General features: G+C 38.9%; 3 protein-coding genes across 7 annotated transcripts; 1 reads left to right on the top strand and 2 right to left on the bottom strand.

Annotated features, from left to right (window-relative positions):
• Window positions 1–15: 15 nt before the first annotated feature.
• On the bottom strand, window positions 16–8,421 carry LOC108179061 (Uncharacterized). 4 transcript variants are annotated; one of them, NM_001386784.1, is made up of 3 exons: window positions 8,103–8,421; window positions 4,494–5,012; window positions 16–857 (listed from the first exon to the last, which is right to left on the bottom strand). In NM_001386784.1, exons 1-3 carry the CDS (start codon window positions 8,407–8,409, stop codon window positions 478–480), a joined length of 1,206 nt encoding a protein of 401 aa, NP_001373713.1. In that variant the 5' UTR covers window positions 8,410–8,421; the 3' UTR covers window positions 16–477. The 4 variants fall into 4 exon arrangements, with proteins under 4 accessions (NP_001373713.1, NP_001373714.1, XP_087114803.1 ...); NM_001386785.1 differs by having other exon boundaries at window positions 4,908–5,012; XM_087258677.1 differs by having other exon boundaries at window positions 24–857; window positions 7,464–8,363.
• A 773-nt stretch (window positions 8,422–9,194) lies between these two features.
• Window positions 9,195–16,776, bottom strand: gfod2 (glucose-fructose oxidoreductase domain containing 2). Of its 2 annotated transcripts, XR_015494963.1 has the most exons (5): window positions 16,446–16,769; window positions 12,804–13,125; window positions 12,336–12,514; window positions 9,803–10,710; window positions 9,195–9,648 (listed from the first exon to the last, which is right to left on the bottom strand). XR_015494963.1 is itself a non-coding variant. In NM_001077746.2 (4 exons), the coding sequence occupies exons 2-4, from the start codon at window positions 13,054–13,056 to the stop codon at window positions 10,039–10,041; spliced, it is 1,104 nt and encodes a 367-aa protein (NP_001071214.2). In that variant the 5' UTR covers window positions 13,057–13,125; window positions 16,446–16,776; the 3' UTR covers window positions 9,195–10,038. The 2 variants fall into 2 exon arrangements, 1 of the variants encoding a protein (NP_001071214.2); NM_001077746.2 differs by having other exon boundaries at window positions 9,195–10,710; window positions 16,446–16,776.
• A 2,003-nt stretch (window positions 16,777–18,779) lies between these two features.
• thap11 (THAP domain containing 11) lies at window positions 18,780–20,197 on the top strand. Its single transcript, NM_213102.1, has one exon. It carries the CDS (start codon window positions 18,903–18,905, stop codon window positions 19,674–19,676), a length of 774 nt encoding a protein of 257 aa, NP_998267.1. The 5' UTR covers window positions 18,780–18,902; the 3' UTR covers window positions 19,677–20,197.
• The last annotated feature ends 2 nt before the right edge of the window (window positions 20,198–20,199 follow it).

Below are 20,199 nucleotides of genomic sequence, written 5' to 3'. Positions count from 1 at the left end.
CCAAGCACAGAGAAAGAAAAGGCTGAAAGTTTTCTTTTTATTCCCAGTGCAGAAATGTACAAAAACACTGAATACACTCACACACTGGTCAATTTTGTAACAACTTTGGAACAAACATGAATCTTTTTTTTAGTCCCGTGTTAACACTAACATAGATACATTTACATCATGAGAGTAAATTGGATGAAGCTGAAGTTCTAGTTATCTGACACGAAAAGCTTCTCATTACTAGTCTCTATTTTAAATGGCAGGTAATCTATTATTTGCATGCATGTACATGTTTGAATTCCTGGTAGGTTAAGTTAAACTTTAATTTAGCTAAACAAAATACAACATCCCCAGCATTTCCCCCGCTCCCACAGCCCCATCCCCCCGCAATTCCAAATCAATCTTGTAAAAATAAAAAGGGTAAAGAAATAACTATTTCCATAAAAAGGAAATCCTCATTTCCTTGTGAATTAGGCATACTGTAGTCTATCAACAACTGTAAAATCCAGAGGTCTGTCCCTGTGCGTGCGAATTTTTCCAGGTGTCAAGTTCCTGTTTCTGCTTCTCCAGCTCCTCTTTCTCCTTCTGAAACTCCTCTCGCTCCTTCTGGATCTCCTCTCGCTCTCGCTGAAGTTCGCTCTTCTCTTGCTGAAGGTCTTCTCTTTCCTTCCGCAATCTGGCGTGCTCCTGCTCTTGTTCACATTTCTGGTTTTGAAGCACTCTGCGCTCAGCATCCATTTCACGGAACTGCTGCAGTAATTCCTTCTGCAGCTGAATGCTGCGGCCCTCTTCCTGCTGCACGCGCCTCAACGCCTCCGTCAGCTCGCGCTCTCTTTCCAATATACGCACACCCTCAGACCACTTGGCACCTAAAGGGGGAAAAATTATAAATTAGAGCTTTTAAATCAAGCAACAAACTGCAGAAAAACAACAAAACACTAGGGATGACATTTTTGGTTGGATGAGAAAAATGGACAAAAATAGGAGGAGCTGAAAAATGAATATGCTGTGCTGCAGAGCTCAGTCAAGCTGTCAGTATTAGGTGGAGTTAAGCAGCCTTGATACCGGATGCAGAAAGCACTGCAATATGAACCCATTCATTTTATTGCACTATGCAAAGGCCAGTTTGTTGCTGCATTGAGCAAAGCGCTAGTGATGGGAAGTTCAGATCACTTTACAGACTCAAACCTTGAGCCTCCTTCGCAGAGATGAATGAATCTTTTTGAGCCATTTTGTTCCTTTCGTTCAATTTGCCAAAGTATAATTAAAATGGTGGAAGTTGCTTCCAAATTCCCCTACAATTACACCAAATGTTGATCACACTACAGACAAGTCATAACTAGAATGCTATGAGAAAGAGAAAATAATCATTTATTGTTTCCTGGACTTTTGTCTATGATTACGTCAGCTCACCTCTTCTGACAGGTCTTCAAATTTGAGTGGTTCGTTCACGCCACACTGACAGTCCCATTTAAGCTCAACCAATGGACACAGTCTGAGCTAAAAGGAGCCATGATTAGTTCAGCTTTCGAGTCTTCTTCTTTGTAAAGCGAGATGACTCAAACCCGAGGACTCGAGAGATGAACGGATCAAATCTTTTTCCTGCTCTAAATGCATGTGATTGGCTTCTGTCTTTCAAGTGATGAATGAACAACTCAAACCCGATAGGAGACTCTTCTATCTAATCTTCTACTCCATCTGCACAAATGTACGTGTGCACAAATGAAAGAAGCACTTTCTGAGAGGACTCATCGTTCTCAAGTCATACAAAAGATTTGTTCAAAATGAACAACCCATCACTACAAAGCGCATGAGCAGCAGAGTGCACACACGCCACAGTCAACGTTTAAAATAGCTCCATGGTCCACTCAGTGGATATTACGTTCATGAACTTGTATACTGATCAAAGCATGAACCACACATTCTCAGTGGAAAAGCAAAGTCGACTCAAATAACACAGGACATTTCTAATTTATTATACTTGTTCCTACTGCTTGCAGTAGAGCTACTGTGCTGTCATAGCAGCAGAGGTAAAATAACTCCTCTTGACTCTCGATGTAGTTATTTTATTGGGCTGTGTTTCTTGAAATGTGGTTAATCAAAGTGATTTTATAAAATTTTTAAAAGTCTAATATTATTATTTTAATAAAATGGTAAATAATTATTTTATAGCCTCTTTGGCGGTCAGCTTTTTAAGTGCATCCAGATTTTTACTATTTTGTTTTTGCATAGTAATTTAGCCATTTTTTTCATATAAACTTAAAAACCATATTTACCTTAACATCAAATAATTTTTATTACCTTACAATTATTTTTACATTAACATCAAGTAGTTTTACAATTATGTTGTGGCTTTGATAACCTTATTATTTTTGGCATAGGCATAGTTCACCTAAAAACAGACATCCAGTCATCATTTACTCATCATTCTCCTCTTGGTTCAAACCAGTTTGAGTTTCTTTTTTCTGTTGAACACAAAAGAAGATCCTATAAAGAATGTTGGAAAAACAGCCCTCTACTTGTATCCTATTTCAGAACCAGTAAGGCTGTACTCACACTAGGTACAGTTTCCTCGAACCGGGCCAAAGCATGCTTGTCCCCCCTCCCGTCTCCCCCGACGGCCCGCACTCACACCACAAATGGGCCTGGGCACGCTTACATCATCGCTGCGGCAATGTTCAGTGAGAAGCGCTTTCTCACTCAGCAGCACAGTGGAGATTTCTCTAGTTATATTGTTTCAGTCGTTTGTTATGCAGTGACATGCAGTCAAATATTTCGCCAAACAGTCCTTAGGGATACGGTGACACGCAGTCAGATATTTCGACGAACAGATCCGCCACTTTTGGCGCTCATAAACAATCCTAAAGCTATTGTGCTGCAGGAATGAGGAGGTCTGCTGAAGCCGCGCAGCTGTCGTGCTGTGAGAAGTTTGCGTTCACTGAACAGTAAGAAAGATTAATAAATCCATATGAAACAGCCCCTTAAAAGTCACGTCTCGCTTCCAGTTTCGGGCTTTGGTGCGTTTTGCACTCACTCACAAGCGTACCGCGCCAAAGCCTAAGTAAACCGCACTCAGGCACACCTCTTCCAACCGGGCCAGGGCCGGCCAAGTGAACTGTGCTTGAGCCTGATTCAGCGCACTCACACTTCTCAAACGATCCAGGAAACGGGCCTTGGCACGGTACGGATGGCATAGTGTGAGTACGGCCTAAGTAAATGAGAAAATGAGGAGAAATCAAATTTTAGGTGAACTTAAATTTTAGGTTAAAATAAATGAAAATGTTTAATTGTTGGAAAGGAAACAAGCTAAAAAGGAAGTACAGTTAATACAGGGTTTCTGCAAGACTTTTTAAGACCATTATGACTGAAATTTTAGACTCCAAGCGCTAAAGCCTAGGGAATTTTCAAATGGCCCAGATGGAAAAGATTTTTATTTGCCCTATCAAATTTTTTTATTATTATTTAATACATTTAATAATAGAATAATACATTTATAATTAAAAAAATTTATATTTTAAATTCTAAATATTTTACAAGCAACAAGCAAGCTCTACTTTTATCCATACACTTTTTTTTCAACATAAACTTTCGTTAAAATAAAATAAACAAATGTTTTAAGTTTTAAAAACTATAATAAACTAAATCTACATAGAGAACTTTTAAAGAAGTTTTAGGGAAAATAATTAAACCATTATAATAAATGGAGTTAAAAATGCCCTTTTTAATAAAAATTTTAAAGTTTTATGGAGATGGATTGTTGATGATTGTATGGGTTTTGGCCAGATTGCGTAGCAATTTCTGAACAAAGGAAACTTAAGCCCTGTTTAAAAAAAGATTTAAGACCTACAACACAATATTTCAGGTAATGTAAGACTTTTTAAAGGCCTAAAATTTGGATTTTGAGATTTAAGACATTTTAAGACTTTTTAAGACCCTGCAGAAACCCTGTAATACTTCCGCCGAGAGCGCACGGTATGTCCAGTGTAGCCTTCATAGTTATACAGTAGCACACACTTCGCAGTACACTGACCCTGCACCTCTCAAAAAATTGAACATGTAGCTGTGATGCAGAGTACAAGATCTGTGATTGGTCAGCTTGTTGCTGATGCATATGTGGGTGACTGGGGTTGAGAGTGAGTTTAACAAGTCTTAAGTCCTGTTGAGGAGGACACTTTTGTTTTGGGTTGACTTTTTACTTCCCGATCCCGCCTCTTTCTTCCTTGAACGAGCATGAGCTTGAGCTACTTCTACAGTAGCATCACATGGATATTAGGATTAAACTCACTAGCACATACGCTGGCAAAAAAACTCGGCACAGTGGTACTGTGTAAATGCAGAGCAGCACAGACATAATGCAGGAATGCTCGCAGCGATGGAGGACATGTGCAAGGTATGCACCGTGGGGTACCGAGATCACTTGACGCAGAAGTATATATCAGGCTGGACTCAACATCCTTTTCACATAAATAATGTTAATATGCACATTCCCGATAAGCAAACCGTACCTGAGTATCGGTCTAGGCTGGTACTGCAGGGTGTTCGCATGTCACGCTTTGGCGACACAATAAGTGATCTGGTTGGGTTACTGGATAGTGTGGGAGAGGAAGTGAGGCGTGTCGGATCGTCAGATTTACGCTTGTTTGGCCGCTTCTGCGGGTGATCCTCCAGCTGAGCGAACTCATTGGGATGCTTGTGCTGCAGATGTCTGATAAGGTTACTCGTGCTGCTCCGGTGCTGGATCTTCTCCATGCAGAGCAAGCACAGTGCTCGCGGCTCCTGGCCAAGCTTTCGATAGTGCACCCACACAGAGCTCCACTTACGAGTGTTACCCGGAGCTTCATCCTCCTGTATGTCTTTCCCATCTCCTTCATCAACAGGCCCCTCGACCTCCTCATCAACCACCTCTGCCTCAGTCGTACCTTCCCCTGCTGCAGCACGGAGGATCCCTTTGATGGCACCATCCATTTCTCCATCTTCACCCACAGACTCCACCTCCACCTGCTGCTCGTCCATCAACACCGTAACTTCACACAGAAAAGGAGAGAATTAGACACTTCTGGTATTTAAATGTGAACATTTGACACACTTGTGAACTGCATTGAGCAGAATATGCTAAATCCATAATAAACTCAATAAACCTGCAGATAACAGTACAATAACCTGCTGTAAAATCATCACAGCCCTAAACTTTTCATCTCAGACGTTTAGACAGCGATTCATTTGTTAAAGAATCATTAGGAACACAGCTTAAACAATCAGGTATGAATAAATAAGTGGTTATTAACAGGTATATTGAGTTTGTATTCTAAATTAATGCAAATCCTAAATTCAGGGTTTCTGCAGGTTAACAAGTCAAATTTAAGACTTTTAAAGACCCTTTTAAGACATTTAGAATTAAATGTTAGACTTCTGCAGGGCTAAAAACTAAGGATTTTTATTTTTATGGCCTGGTTGTTGTTGCTCTTTTAATACTATTTGATGTTTTTTATTAGCCAAATATTTTAATGTCAATCTAATGCATTTCTGTTATAAAACCTTTGCATGCCTATTTATAAATATCATGTCTACTTCCCCTTATTTCTGCACATCATTTTTGTATCAACTGGATGATTATGTAAAGGGAAACATTGCTCTGTTATCATGAGGAATTGTGTAATTGTTTTTAGTTTTTTTTCCCTGATTAGAGAATTAAATTTGGACAACTGTTGTTAATTGTATCTATTTCTGATACAAAAAAATATTGGATGGATATTGGACTGATTGGCTAGCTTTACTTAAACAGATGAAAATTAAGACTGGTTTAAAATGTTTTAAGACCTACAACACACAGTTTTAGTGAATTTAAGACTTTAATGACTAAAATTGTGCTTTTGAAAATAAGACTTAAGCGCCTGCAGATATTCTGTAAATTAGCAAGGCTTAAACCTGGAAACACTGTAGGGTGCATTAGGGCCTGTTCACTTTTACAGCAATGCGTCTTTTATTTTTCCAATATGGATTTTTTTTTAAATAAAATTATTATAATACATAAATCAAAATAATCAGATGTGAAGTGAGTCACAATGTTAGAAAAGTGAAGCAAATAAATGAAAATGAGACAAAAAGACAAAGGTACATACAACAGTGCACTTAAAGAAATAGTTTGTCCCAAAATAGAATTTTAATCATTTACTCAACCTCAAGTGGTTCCAAACCTTTACGAGTTTCTTTGTTCTGTTGAACACAAAAGAATATATTTTGAAGAAAGCTGAAACCCTTTGCACACTGACTTCTATGGAAGGAAAAACAAATACTATGGAAGTCAATCGTGACTGGTTTCCAGCATCCTTTAAAGCATGTTCTTTTGTGTTTGACAGAAATTAAACACATTTAGACGACAAGAAGGAGAGTAAATGATGACAGGATTTTCAGTTTTTGGTGAACCATCCCTTGAGAACATAATGAGAGACTGACTCATTCAAGGTGCTTCATGGGCGTGGACAGAGACAAATATACCTTTGATGCAGTTTGCTCACTTCTACTCTGACTGATCTGAATGATTTTGATGAAATTGAAAATGATTTTTTTAAATCACACAAATAGTTTTTTTTTTAAATTAGGCTGACAGGTGGATCAAAGTCTCTTTAAGCAAGTCATTTCACTCGGAGACCATCTTTGAAACGCCTCTAGGCATTCCGTTTGAATGGGGAAACATCAAATTCTCCAAAATTACCCGCCAAACTTACAATTACATTTCATATATGAATTACCATTCAAATTAAACAACAACTGTCTATTAAGTTTAATTTCTTGATGTTTGTATCACACAAAATCTGCAGAAACTCACGAAGGTCAGACCCTTCCCTGGAGAATTGTCAATCTATAACAACCGCTGATTGATTCCTGTACTAGAAGGCGGGCTTTGTTCGTCATAAAGCTACCGCTGATTGGCTCCTGTACTAGAAGGCGGGACTTCATTCACACTTTTGACAGTGACATTTTTCCCCATTCAAGTATTGTGTATTCTAGTCACCTTTAATATAATAATCTAATACAATATTTTGAACTCAAGACTATACTTTTTTAAATCTACTATTTACTGTATACTATGTTCTTTTTAATGTAAACTTTATAAATGCTTTGGCAATACATTACAACATTTGTCATGTCAATAAAGCAATTATTAAATTGACTATTCAGACGTTACTAACCAACAAATGTAGGAATTTTACGTGGAAGCGGAGTACTGACGTGAATAAAAGTGTTGTACACACAGCAGCTGCCTCCATGATCATCCTTTACAAAACATTTTAATGTGATTTTTCTTAAACATACATAACAAATAGCTCTAGCCAACTGCTTGCTAGTTTTATAATTTAAAAAACGCGCCAATACGGGAAACTGGCAGATGGTATATCACGTGACGGTTTCGGATCGAATACAGTTTAATACAATTCAAATTTCAGGAAAAGACAAACTACATAGAGCTTACTAACCATAGATCATCCGAATATGAAGATTTGACAGTTCATTCAGCTAGCGGTTGACACCGAAGGCTTTCTGCCCTGGTTATTCTGGACGAGAGGGGGCGGGGAAGCTCTTTCACTCAGAGCACCGTATATAGCTGATCCAAATCAGCGACACGATTCAAAAGATTCATTTGTTTGACTGAACGAGTCGAATCGAATCGACTCCAGTCGGAGAATTTCGCCTAACATGCTGCAAATTATGCAAAAACAGCCTTCTATCATTGAGCGATGTAATTTGACATTTGTTTAAAAAAACAACATGGCGTCGTTGCGACATCCACCCAAAACCATGGCCTAAGCGAAACTCTCGTCACTTTGACAAAAGACTCTGTCTGACGAACCCGTTCTCAACGAGGAGTCGATAGTGAATCACACAATCACAACGAGCACTGTTTTGAACGATAAAGCGCATTTGTATCGGCTCCTGAACACACTTTTTGTGAGATATAAGCACGTGTAAAGTAGGCCAAATGGAAGGAAAAAACGCCAGAAGCTAAAGACAAAAACACATCAGGTTTGCAAGTGTCATAGCCAGCCAGTTGTCAGTCAAAGATTATGGAGTGCATCATGTTAAACGCAAGAGTACAGTACTGTAGCCTCTCGTACCTTCCACACAACCGCTGTCGTTGCGTTTAGATACCGCATCTGTCGCGGGCTTCCTTTTGTCCAGCGAGGAAAAATCAGAGGGGTGTTTCGTTCGTAAATGGCGAAGCATGTTTGTCGTGTGACCAAAATACAAAACCGTCTTCATACAGAGAAGACACAATACTCTCCTGTCATCCTCCGCTTGGAAGAATGACCAGACTATACTTCGCTTTCGTGTCGCCATTTTCGAAAGAGTCGACTTTGAATACTGACTGACTGATTGCCTGATTCTGGATGGTAACCTTCTTTGAGTGAAATTCTCGCGCATGCGCGCTGTCAGTGATGCTTCGGTCTGTTGAACACAGAGTAAAAGGTTTTAAAAGGGAGTCGTGAACAATTCATCGTTTTGTTTTGTGTGAGTGACATTAATAATATGTTTTTATATTTTTGTGCTGTCCTGTACACTCCCTATGTTCTGGAGTGTTAAACTGTACGATATGAAACATTTAACCTACTTTGTTATTGGCTTCATTAATTTGTTTTGTTTATTGTTTTAATCGTAGTAATATTAAATATGACGTATTGAATACTGATTTATGTTCGCATGAACAACCAATAAAACAGAACAACCGACTAAACATACTATTATCCTATAAGAGTTATTTCTATATAAAATATGGTCGTGTTGAGTACATTATTACTTTTCTTAAACATTTAATAAATCCTAAAATTCAGCACATAATGACCAAATGTACGTTAAAAAATTATAATGAAATATTGTCAGAATAATCAAAGGTTTGTGATTCTTTTAAAAATGCTATAATACAGCTTTTGTCCTTTCCACTGATTTATAATAAAGAATATACCACATAGACTAGTGTATAGACTAGATAGGTCAGTGGCCCATAGTAATGATTTTCCTATGTAGCTAATGTAAATCTCGCGAGAATTTCAAACGAGGGTCAACATTAGCATGCAGACACGAACCTTTGGCGCCCTCTTTCGAAGGCCAGCACGTATTCGTGTCAAAGCCACATTTGAAATCATACAAGGTAAGTATTTATTGTTATTCAGCCGGTATTTGTGTAAAACTCAGATTAAAAAATGCTCAACTACATTAAGTAAATATTTATTAATAATATTTCAATGAATATAAAGCACCATTCAGACACAAACCCATCACTCTCACTTAAACAGTGCACAGACAAAAGTTTAGCAATAAAAATATAATTCAATAAACTTTTGTGCAGCTTTGTAGAACCGTTAAAAGTCTATAAGTCACGAGAGGTTTATTACAGTAAATGACATCTGGTGTCCAGCATAGTAAGTTCATCAGTGCCTTAAAAATCGTACATACATACAGAAAAAAATAACAAGCAAAACATAAGCTTATTATATCTACCACTCAAGTAAAAACAGCCTCACAATTAAACCCCAGTGACTCGCATAAAAACAGGGAAAGCACTGATAAAATTCACAGCTAAGCTTCACACATCCATTTTTTTTCTTACAGTAAATAAGCATTAAAACACTATTTCTCAACCATGTTCCTGGAAGACCACCAACACTGCATGTTTTGGATGTCTCCTTTGTCTGTCACACCCATTACAGGTCTTTCAGTCCCTGCTAATGAGCTGATGATCTGAATCAGGTGTGTTTGGTTAAGGAGAATGAAAAATGTGCAGAGCTGGTGGTCCTCCAGGAGCGTGGTTGAGAAACACTGCATTAAAACAACCCTGAAATGAGGATTCCTATCCAGTGACTCATCTCCAGTGTTTACAACTCCTTAAAATGTCAGTTAGTTTGCTTAAACATTCATTTAAATTAAGCATTTTCCTTCGCACTCTGTGTTTAAAATGAAAGCACGGCTTTAGTACTTGTAAAAGAAGCTGAGTGACATTAATAGGCATCTGGTCTTGAGATCGTATACATGTAGAATGTAACAGTGTGTGTAGTGTTAGTTTGGCAGGGTTCTGTGGTTATGATTTGGGTCAACCTCCTGAATCTTGACCTCCACTGACTCCCACTCTCCAGTGCGGTTTGAGCGTTTGATGGCATCCACAACTGTCTGTACATACAGTCCATCCTCAAACGAGGCTGCCATCGAAACAGGATGCCGTGCCCAAGAGCGCCTGTCCTCCTGTGCCTGGAAAGAGAGTCTGAGCTGCGTCACCATGCTATTCAATCCTCTGACCGACGGTCCTGTGGCTTCTCCACCATCACTTAGAAGTAGCTCCTCTGCTTGCATGTTAATTCGTTGGCCAAACAGCTCTGTTCCTCGAGCAACGAGTCGTCCTGATGATCCCACAAGCATGATCTCGTGCACATCTGTGCCAGGTAGATTGAAGTTCAATGTGACGCTGCAGACTGCGCCGCCGCTCATCAGCAGCTGAAAGCACGCATAGTCATCTGCGGTTACAGAACGAATGCCTCCAGCTGGGCCACCTTGACGTACGAATGTCCGGAGCATTCCATGCACGCGCACAGCCCGGCATCCTGTGAGGTGGCTGAGGAGGTCAATGATGCAGGAGCCGACTGTATGCAGGCCACCTCCACCCATGAGCTCCTCCCACGCCCATCCATACGACTGGCTGAGCAAAGAGCCACCGTAGACACGTGCTTCACATACCTTGAGGAAACAAGGTGAAAAAGCTTTAAGGCAGTGGGTTTGATATTGTCATACTGTAAGTGTGAGTTAAGCAAATATCAATATTTAGAAAGAAAAGATGTCTAAAAGTTTTGGATTTTAAAGTGGGCCTACTTTAAAGATTCCTAATTTTGGTTTGGAGATCTTCTTCAAAAGTTTACATCCATTCATTCATTCATTTTCTTTTTGGCTTAGTCCCTTTATTAATAAGGGGTCGCTACAGCGGAATGAACTGCCAACTATTCCAGCTTATGTTTCACTCAGCTGATACCCTTCCAGCCACAACCCAGTACTGGGAAACGCACATACACAATCATTCACACACATTCACTCATACACTATGGCCAATTTAGTTTATTTACATAAACATGGGGAGAACCTGCAAACTCCACACAGAAAACCAACTGGCCTAGGCAGGACTCAAACTAGTGACATTCTTGCTGTGAGGTGACAGTGCTAACCACTGATGCACCGTGCCGGCCTTTAGTTTAAATCTATTCACAGTAAATAAAAATATCATTTCCTCATAACACACATTGCAGCATCACCTCTTCCCTCACAGTTTGGTTTGTTCTTTAATTAAAAGCATGATGTTATAAACTCACACACACACACGTTTCTTACAGAAGAATGACTGGAAATACTGGTGACTCATATCAGATAAAATCGCATCTTTTTTTAGGGAGACAATGAATCGGTTTATCTTGGACTTTGATCTTTAAAACTTGGCAGATAATTTCCATTCACAAACAGCCTCAATACACACTACATGAAAGGTCATATATATGCAAATGTATTCTTGGAATTTACTGATTACAAAGTCTTAACATTATAAATGACTTGTCCTTTTTAGTATATAAATTTAAAATAATGTTAATGAATTAAAAGCATTTTTACAAAAAAAGACAACAACAAAACAACAAAAACGAATCACAATTAATTGCATCTAAAAATAAAAGTTGGTTTTGACATAATATATGTGTAGATAGATAGATAGATAGATAGAAAGATAGATAGATAGATATAAATATACACACACAACAATTCTACTACTCCGCCCACATAGAGTGTAATATAATATTATTATATAATATTTGACTAGATATTTTTCAAGACACTTCTATACAGCTTAAAGTGACATTTAAAGACTTAACTAGGTTAATAAGGTGAACTAGGCAGGTTATAGTAATTAGGCAAGTTATTGTATAATGATGGTTTGTGCAGTATAGCTTAAATGGGCTAATAATTTTGACCTTAAAGTTTTTTTTTAAATATTAAAAACTGCTTTTACTCTAGTCAAAATAAAACAAATAAGACTTTCTCCAGAAGAAAAAATATTATCAGACATACTTTGAAAATGTCCTTGCTCTGTTAAACATCATTTGGGAAAGTGTCTAGTTTAATGTTTTATGTAGTTTATTAATAAGACAGATAGCTGAATAAAATGTCAAATTATGGAACTATGAAATAAAAACAACTGTAATACCAACAACATTTAAGTGGGTGTAAATTATGATTCAAAACTTATCAAAAGTCACTATTTTATGCACATTATATTGTACCGAAAAAACAGATCTGTATTGTTTTGATTCTTGAACAACCCTCACCTGCAAGCTCCCACAATATCCCTCTCCAAGCAGACGTTTCATGTGGACAAAGGCAGGCAAGAAGCGCAAGGAATTTCCCATGATACTCATAAGCTGTGGGTAATATCTAGCCGCTGTCACCATCTTGCAGGCATCCGTCAGCGTGGCGGCTTGCTCGCTGATCACATTTTTACCTATACCTACCAACAAAGGGACAACAAACAAAATGAGTACACAATGGTGATCAAAACTGAAAACACTCTGTCAAACACATTTCTTTTTAAAGCAAGAGCTTTATCAGCAAATCTTAAAGTGTTCCCTGTGATCTGGGAACGTAACATTTGATCAGCCCTCTGTGGCCTGCGCCAAGTTGTAAAGTAAACATGAGCACAGTAAACACTCCAGTTGAGTTCAGGAAGGAACCCAACCCAATCCCCTGAGAGACCACATGGACAATCAAGATAACAAGCAAAAGAAAATGAATCTCACCTAGAGCTTTAACTGCAATCTGCCGCGTGTGTGGTGGCGGTGTCAGTATGCAAACAAGATGGACCTCCGGATGAAGCAGCACATCATCTGTCTGACTGGTGGAAAAGGGAATGTCCAACTCGCTGGCTAGTGATTCAGCTTCCTCTTGCGTACGACCCCAGACCGCCTGAACAGGGAAGCCTTCCTTTTGGAGTAAAGGCACCAAGGCTCGTACTGTCTGCCCTGTCCCAAACACACCCACGCCTGGCAACATTATTCCAACAGAAGACACTTAAACACAAGTCTGTCTCTCATTACAGTCTGAAAATCAGAAATGCCCAGCCTGAGGGAAAAAAAAGAGAGAAAAAAAGTGTTTTTTATTTGTTTTTATACAATTTTATTTATAAAGCACATTTAAATGTGGCCAAAGTGCTGTACAGACTAAAAGGATACATCATTAATAACACTTATAACAGAGAAACGTGTACTAAACTCAGACGACACTCATTATAACTTAAAAACAATAGAGGATAAATGAGTTTTAAGAGTTGAACACTAGAACAAAGTGTTCACCAATATTTAAACAGATAGATTATTATGATTATTATTATGCTTTAAACAACAGAACCCCCCCCCAACTCATGACTGTGAAGCACTTTGGGTGTAAGGCCATAAACCATAAATGCGCTTTATAAATACACATTACATTACACTGTAAAAATAATTTGATCAATTAGTCATGACAGCATGTTTTTTAGTTTTTTGTAACTTATTAAACTAAGTTAATAATGATCTAACATAATTGTATAAGTTACACAAACTGTTTTAAGTCAGGTTAACATAATATAAGTTCAATGGACTCATAAGGTTAATTTAATTCGGCTTAAAAATCTAAGGCAACCAGGATTTTTTACGGAGTACATTTCAACAGATACATGACAATAGAACAAACAATATAATGCCAGGGTAATAGAAGATAAATAACAATAATAAAAAATTAAATAAATAAGAGTATAAATAATTAAATAAAATTCTTACAATTACAAGCAGGCAGGACCTTTACATTAATCAACATTTTTTTTAATAGTGCACAAATGGACTGTTTTAATTGCCTTTCTATTTGCACTATGTTAAATATTACAAAGGTATTTTTAGTTCCTTATGAAACAGGGTAAAACCGTTTTTTTTTTTTGAAAATTCTACACTTCATTGCACTGTTGTACACTTCGCACTATTGTTTTTTTATTGCAATAACAGGCAGTTACAATGAAAATAGAAGTATAATTCAAAATATGTAAATATTACTTTTTGCACAACAACAGAATGACAAATTTTAAAGAAGTATTATAATGGTATGGCGAAGAGAAAGGTAGTGAGAAAGAAAAAAAGACATAAATAAAATTTGAAACATTTATACATTAATAATATTTTTGCCTCATTTTCAAACTTTTTTGAACATTTTCAAATTCAACCTCCCTCCTCCTTATTTCTTTAGGTACCTTTAGGTCAGAAACTATGTTCGTCTAAATATTCCAGATTTTGATGTTTTAACTTTAGAAGGCAAATTATTTGATTTATTTTTAAACACTCCAAATGCTAAGGGAATAACCTCTTTATTTGTTAATGCTTTAAAAAATAGATTTTTCTTATTTTCATTTAAAAAGTACTTGGGAGGAAGACCTATGGATTTCAATCTCTGAGACTGATTGGGATCAATGTCTTTTATCTGTTTATTCAAATATTCATGTTTATTCTCTAAATTCTAGACACAACCTTTTTCAGTACAAAGTATCACACAAAGTTCACTATTCTAAAACAAAGCTTAGTCAATTGTATCCTTCAGTTTCCCCCACATGCTACAGGTGTTAAACTGCTGAGAGTACCTTAGCACATCTTTTTTGGTCCTGTGTTCAAATTCAGATTTTTTGTTTAGAAATATTTCAGTTCTTTGCTAAGGTTTACAATTGTGTTTTACTCCCTGACCCCAATGATAGCAATTTTTGGCTGGTCAGATATTCAAGAGACTCTCGACCAAAATGTACGGTTACCTGTCCAGTGTGGCATGATCGTAGCTAAAAAGTTATTCTTTGTTTCTGGAAGAAAAATATTAGGCCTCTCTTTTCTGACTGGCTTCTTGGACTCACCTCCACTTTACATTTGGAAAGAATTAGGTATACTACTTCTGGGAACTTCAGTCTTTTTTCTAAAACCCCATAAAGACTAATGGTGTTGTTTAATTTCTGAAGATTTGTAAGTTTTTTCTCTCTCTCTGTACATCTACTGCTGAGTCTTTTTGCAGGTCATATACTGTGTGTCGCCATTTTCCCTTGTTTCATGTTTTATTTTACATTTTGCACAGATTATTGTTTTATGATGGGTTTGTCTTTCTGTTCATTGTTTTTCTATATCTGCAAAAACTATAAAAAAATAACATAAAAAAGTTTAAAGGAAAAAAGGCAAATTAAAGTAGAATATCAAATAAAGCACATGTTAAAAGTTTTAACTGTTTTCTTGTTATGGGACTGAAATGGTATTCAAGTACAGATCCAATTCTCGTCTAAATCGTTTTTATCTTCTTATACTTATCTTTTTTATGAAAGTTTATGTAAAGCACTAAGAATTACCATTGTGTACGAAATGTGCTATTTAAATAAACTTGCCTTATGAATATGAACTTAGTCAACAAAATGAATAGATTAATAACAAAAACTTCATTATTCAGATTATCAGAACTAAAATACCCCACAATTACATTTTCAAAATGCAAATTAAAATGAAAGAGTACCTTTTGTTTTTATTAAGACAGAGGCATCATACCAAAGCTTTTTAACATAACCACAGTGCCAAAAGATGTAGGCAGGCTCCAAATACAAAGAACAATTTACAACAATACCCTTTTTTAAATTCACCAAGGAAATGTTTAAATGGATAGAATTTATGAATTAGTTGAAAAGATATACATTTAAACAGAGATGCTTAATTATCTCCAGACACAACTGTATGCATGGAATGGAAAACATGTAGATGCTAGGCTCTGTTATAATTAACCACAAGGCCACTCCGGGCTATCACAATCAATAGACAATAGAGATAAGAAGCTGTTTGACCCCTCTGTTATCAGTGGCACGAGTGACAGCTGTCAGATACAAGGTCTGTGGTTGCTGCTGACCTGCCAGCTGGTTTGCAAATTCATTTACATCCCAAAGGCTGTGCACCTGCCCGGCAAAGGCAAATGAGAAGCATGCTTGTATTTCCTCTATGGATTAAACACAAGGTAGTTTCTATTTATATCTGTATTGAGAAACTGACATGGAGAAATTGGAAATGGGAAATAAAACTGGCATGGGGAGTAAATAATGGTGCTTTTACTAAACAAATGTCAAGTATATCAATTGTGTGGGCCATTTTAAAGGTATACTAATGTTAGCATCACTTCCCCTGATGGAGGTTTAATGATGGCATCGGATGCCTGTTGTTATAAAAGCAATATAAACCATTCCGATACACTTCAAAAACTAGATATGTCTATTATCAAATACACAAACGTTGTAGCTTAGCCGAACCACACACGGTCACAGACACACATATTCCTCCATACAGAGCTTTAACCTTTGTGCTAATTCAGTGCCTTTTATTTGTATTTCTCCACAGGAGGTTACTTACCGCAACACAAAGCTCCGGGTCGGGATGCGATGGCGCTGGTGCTGTGGAGAATGATGATGAACAGAGGATAGTGGACGGACACCTCCCTCCCTGCCTTTCTGATCAACACTAGACAGGACTCGGAGCTCTCATGTCAACCAAACGGCTTGAGGAAACACTGGGCAAACTCGTCACACCTTAAGCCCTCTCAACCTTACGTACGGAATATTCTTGGTCCGTGTTGAAATCACAGTGCGTTGTTGTTCCATCTACAAACCTACAGTTGTGTCTGCTGCTGCGCTCTTGCCTACTGCTGTGTAGGCTGATCTCCAATGCGAGACTTTCGGTAAACTGCGCATGCGCCACCCTGTCGTGTTCTTTTTCTGCCACGCCCATATGTTGAACTCTCACATTCCATTCAGTCCCTCCAGCTAGAGGCACAAACACGTGTTTTCGCTGTTAGGTATTGTTTTGCTAAACAAATATAGGACATGTTTGAGAACAGAGCAAAAAAAGTAGTTTGAAACACATTTCGGCATGCCACATACATCTAGTTAATATTCTTTTACTTGCAAACTTTCATAAACACAAATGTGAGTAAATCTGCAAGAGTATACTAATATTTTACACACACACACACACACACACACACACACACACACACACACACACACACACACACACACACACACACATATATATATATATATATATATATATATATATATATATATATATATATGTGTGTGTGTGTGTGTGTGTGTGTGTATATATATATTGACAAGTATCTGTTGGCTCGCCTCACAGCAAGAAGGACGCTGGTTTGAGCCTCGGCTGGGTCGGCTGGCATTTCTGTGTGGAGTTTGCATGTTCTCCCCGTGTGGCGATTTTCCCCACAAGTCCAAAGACATGCTGTACAGGTGAATTGGGTAAGCTAAAATTGTTTGTGAACGAGAGTGTAAGTATGGGTGTTTCCCAGTGATGGGTTGCAGCTGCATAAAAACACAGCTGGATTAGTTAGCGGTTCATTCCGCTGTGTCGACCACTGATTAATAAAGGGACTAAGCTGAAAATAAAATAAATGATCATACAAATCAGTTATTATTTTAAATGTTTCGGCAGTGTGGCTACAAATATTCAAAACATCACAGAAAGTTAAGGGAAAATTAAATATTTAATGTTATCATTTCTTTAAAAGGTTTTAATCTCTAAAAGAACATTCTGTTTATCTTATGTACAAACGCTTATTTACACTGTGTTTGGGGCTTATCGTGAAGATAAGCACCTTAGTTTGACCTTTGAGTGATGCTTTGGACCCTCTGTCTGTCATATGATCATAGGCTAAGGCTACATAATACTTTTGTGGGTTATGTCATTATGTGCAGCTGTTAAAGAATATGTCATAACTTCTTTGTGGCTTTTCTCTGTTGATCATGCTTTTGTGTCATGATGTCCTTATTTTCAGTCTCTGAAAAAGACTGAGACATTATTCACTATTATTATTAATTAACTATTACAGATGGGGGCGAGGCAGTGGTGCAGTAGGTAGTGCTGTCGCCTCAGCAAGAAGGTCGCTGGTTTGAACCTCGGCTCAGTTGGCGTTTCTGTGTGGAGTTTGCATGTTCTCCCTGCCTTCGGGTGGGTTTCCTCCGGGTGCTCTGGTTTCCCCCACAGTCCAAAGACATGCGGTAATGGTAAATTGGGTAGACTAAATTGTCCGTAGTGTATGAGAGTGCGTGTGTGAATGTTTCCCAGAAATGGGTTGCAGCTGGAAGAGCATCTGCTGTGTAAAAACTTGCTGGATAAGATGGCAGTTCATTCCGCTATGGCAACCCCAGATTAATAAAGCCGACAAAAAAATGAATGAATGAATGATTACAGATGGACTGTCTTGTTTATATTCCAGACTTACTGAGTCTCAGTATCAAAGTAAGCTGTGCTATTTCTTTAAACTGGCCCCCGTGTAAATGTTACATTACAGTAGCACGAGGATATGCTTTTAATGTTTTATATGCTTTATGTATTGTTATTAATTATGTTTTGTTTGTTTGTTTGGCTTTTTGGAGTCATTCTGTATAAAAGGTAGACTCTACATTTTATATTTAAACGTTGGAAGTGGTGATGGACGGTACACCATCGTACTTTACATTGATCAACACAATGTGGTGATAAAACTAGTTCGGTTTATTGCATAAACACGTCTCATTTTGATGCACACAGTGCACGTTAAAGACGTAAACACAGTATTGCGACACTGGTGTTTTTTTACACTGTGAAGTGCTCAAAAGGCGCCAATCTGCGCAGACGCGAGATCGACAAGCATTTGAAACCAAAACAGGAAGTTGTAAGTATTGTGGGACGTGTAGTTCCGCTTGTAGGCCGCTGGTCTGGATAACAGCACACGAAGGAACCAAACAAAACTAAAATAGGTACACTTGTAAGGCACTGCAGTATTACTGGTGCATCTTTTACACAATCATGCCCGGCTTCACTTGCTGCGTGCCCGGATGCTACAACAACTCACACCGGGACCGCGATCTGCGATTCTACACCTTTCCAAAGGATCCCACTCAGCGAGAGATATGGCTGAAGAACATTTCGCGGGCCGGGGTGAGCGGCTGCTTTAGCACTTTCCAGCCCACCACCGGTCACCGGGTCTGCAGCGTCCACTTCCCCGGCGGCAGAAAGACCTACACCATCCGCGTCCCGACGCTTTTCCCTCTGCGCGGGGTGAACGAGAGACGGAGCAGACGCGGCCGGAGCAGGAAGGTTTCTGCGGTCGTGCCCATCATCACCAGCGTCGTGTCCACCGCTAACGAGACCGCTCCGCTGGAGGAGGACGAGGAGGAGGGGGACATCGAAAACACCACCGTGGTGCAGATCGGCCAGAACGGCCAGTACATCGCGCCCGTGGACCTCACGTCGTCCGGGGACGGCTCGTGCATCACAGCGGTGGTGTCCGGCGGAGAGGAGTCCGCTGTCCACGAGTCGTGCTCCGTGGCCGATTTCGCGCTGTGCGGGGCGGATCATTCGTACTCGCTCACCACCGGCACAACGTCCACGGAGCTGCTGCGAAAGCTGAACGAGCAGCGGGACATAATCGCGCTGATGGAGATCAAAATGAAGGAGATGAAGAACACCATCCGGCAGCTGCGAGTCACCGAGGCACGGCTGCAGGACGAGCTGCGGCAGCGCGAGCAGGAGCGCGAACGGCTGATCTGCGCCAACACCATCATCAAGAGGAAACTCTGACGAACAACCGGGACCTAAGATGGACTGGAGACGCGTAGGACGGTCTGTGCTTCTGTGCGACGACAATTGAGCATCATCGTAGTTCTCATTGAAACTTCCTCCAGGACTCGGATAGGGCAGATGAGCTGTGTGTATGTGCGTGTTTGAGCGCAGAAGCACGAGCTGTCAGGCACAGCACTACACGGAGACTGACGGGAGATCAGCGGACGGGTCCTACTCATTTTATATTTAATGTCGTTTGTTTGTTTGTTTGTTTGTTTGTTTGTTTGTTTGTGCGAGGAAGGCGGCAGACTCGAGGTTTGCCTTCTGCCACACTTCATGACCATGTAACATGCGCGCGCACACAGAGACTGCTTCATGTTAGTGCGTAATAATCAAATGCTTCTCATTTGGTTTTTCTTTCCTTGTTTTTAATATCCGAGTGCATCAGAGCTTCTGGCACAGGTGAACTATTTCTATACATGCAGGTTAATGCAGTTAGAAAAGGTAAATGGTTTGAAGTAAACTGCTTTTGAACTATATG

The sequence above is a fragment of the Danio rerio genome, chromosome 7, assembly GCF_052040795.2.
Source record: "Danio rerio strain M-AB ecotype USA chromosome 7, GRCz13ab, whole genome shotgun sequence".
Lineage (NCBI taxonomy): Eukaryota > Metazoa > Chordata > Actinopteri > Cypriniformes > Danionidae > Danio > Danio rerio.
The sequence above is the reverse complement of the archived record's forward strand: the minus strand, read 5'-3'. Positions and strand labels throughout refer to the sequence as shown.

Excerpts from the sequence above, each read along its gene's own strand:
- gfod2 (NM_001077746.2), bottom strand. The coding sequence starts at position 13,056 with ATGTTGCCAGGCGTGGGTGTGTTTGGGACAGGGCAGACAGTACGAGCC. Across the intron at positions 12,515-12,803 it reads GATTGCAGTTAAAGCTCTAG|GTATAGGTAAAAATGTGATC; the intron begins GTGAGATTCATT and ends CTTTGTTGGTAG. Across the intron at positions 10,711-12,335 it reads GATATTGTGGGAGCTTGCAG|GTATGTGAAGCACGTGTCTA; the intron begins GTGAGGGTTGTT and ends TGTTTCCTCAAG.
- LOC108179061 (NM_001386784.1), bottom strand. The coding sequence starts at position 8,409 with ATGCGCGAGAATTTCACTCAAAGAAGGTTACCATCCAGAATCAGGCAA. Across the intron at positions 5,013-8,102 it reads CGACAGCGGTTGTGTGGAAG|TTACGGTGTTGATGGACGAG; the intron begins GTACGAGAGGCT and ends TTCTGTGTGAAG. Across the intron at positions 858-4,493 it reads CAGCCTAGACCGATACTCAG|GTGCCAAGTGGTCTGAGGGT; the intron begins GTACGGTTTGCT and ends TTCCCCCTTTAG.
- thap11 (NM_213102.1), top strand. The coding sequence starts at position 18,903 with ATGCCCGGCTTCACTTGCTGCGTGCCCGGATGCTACAACAACTCACAC.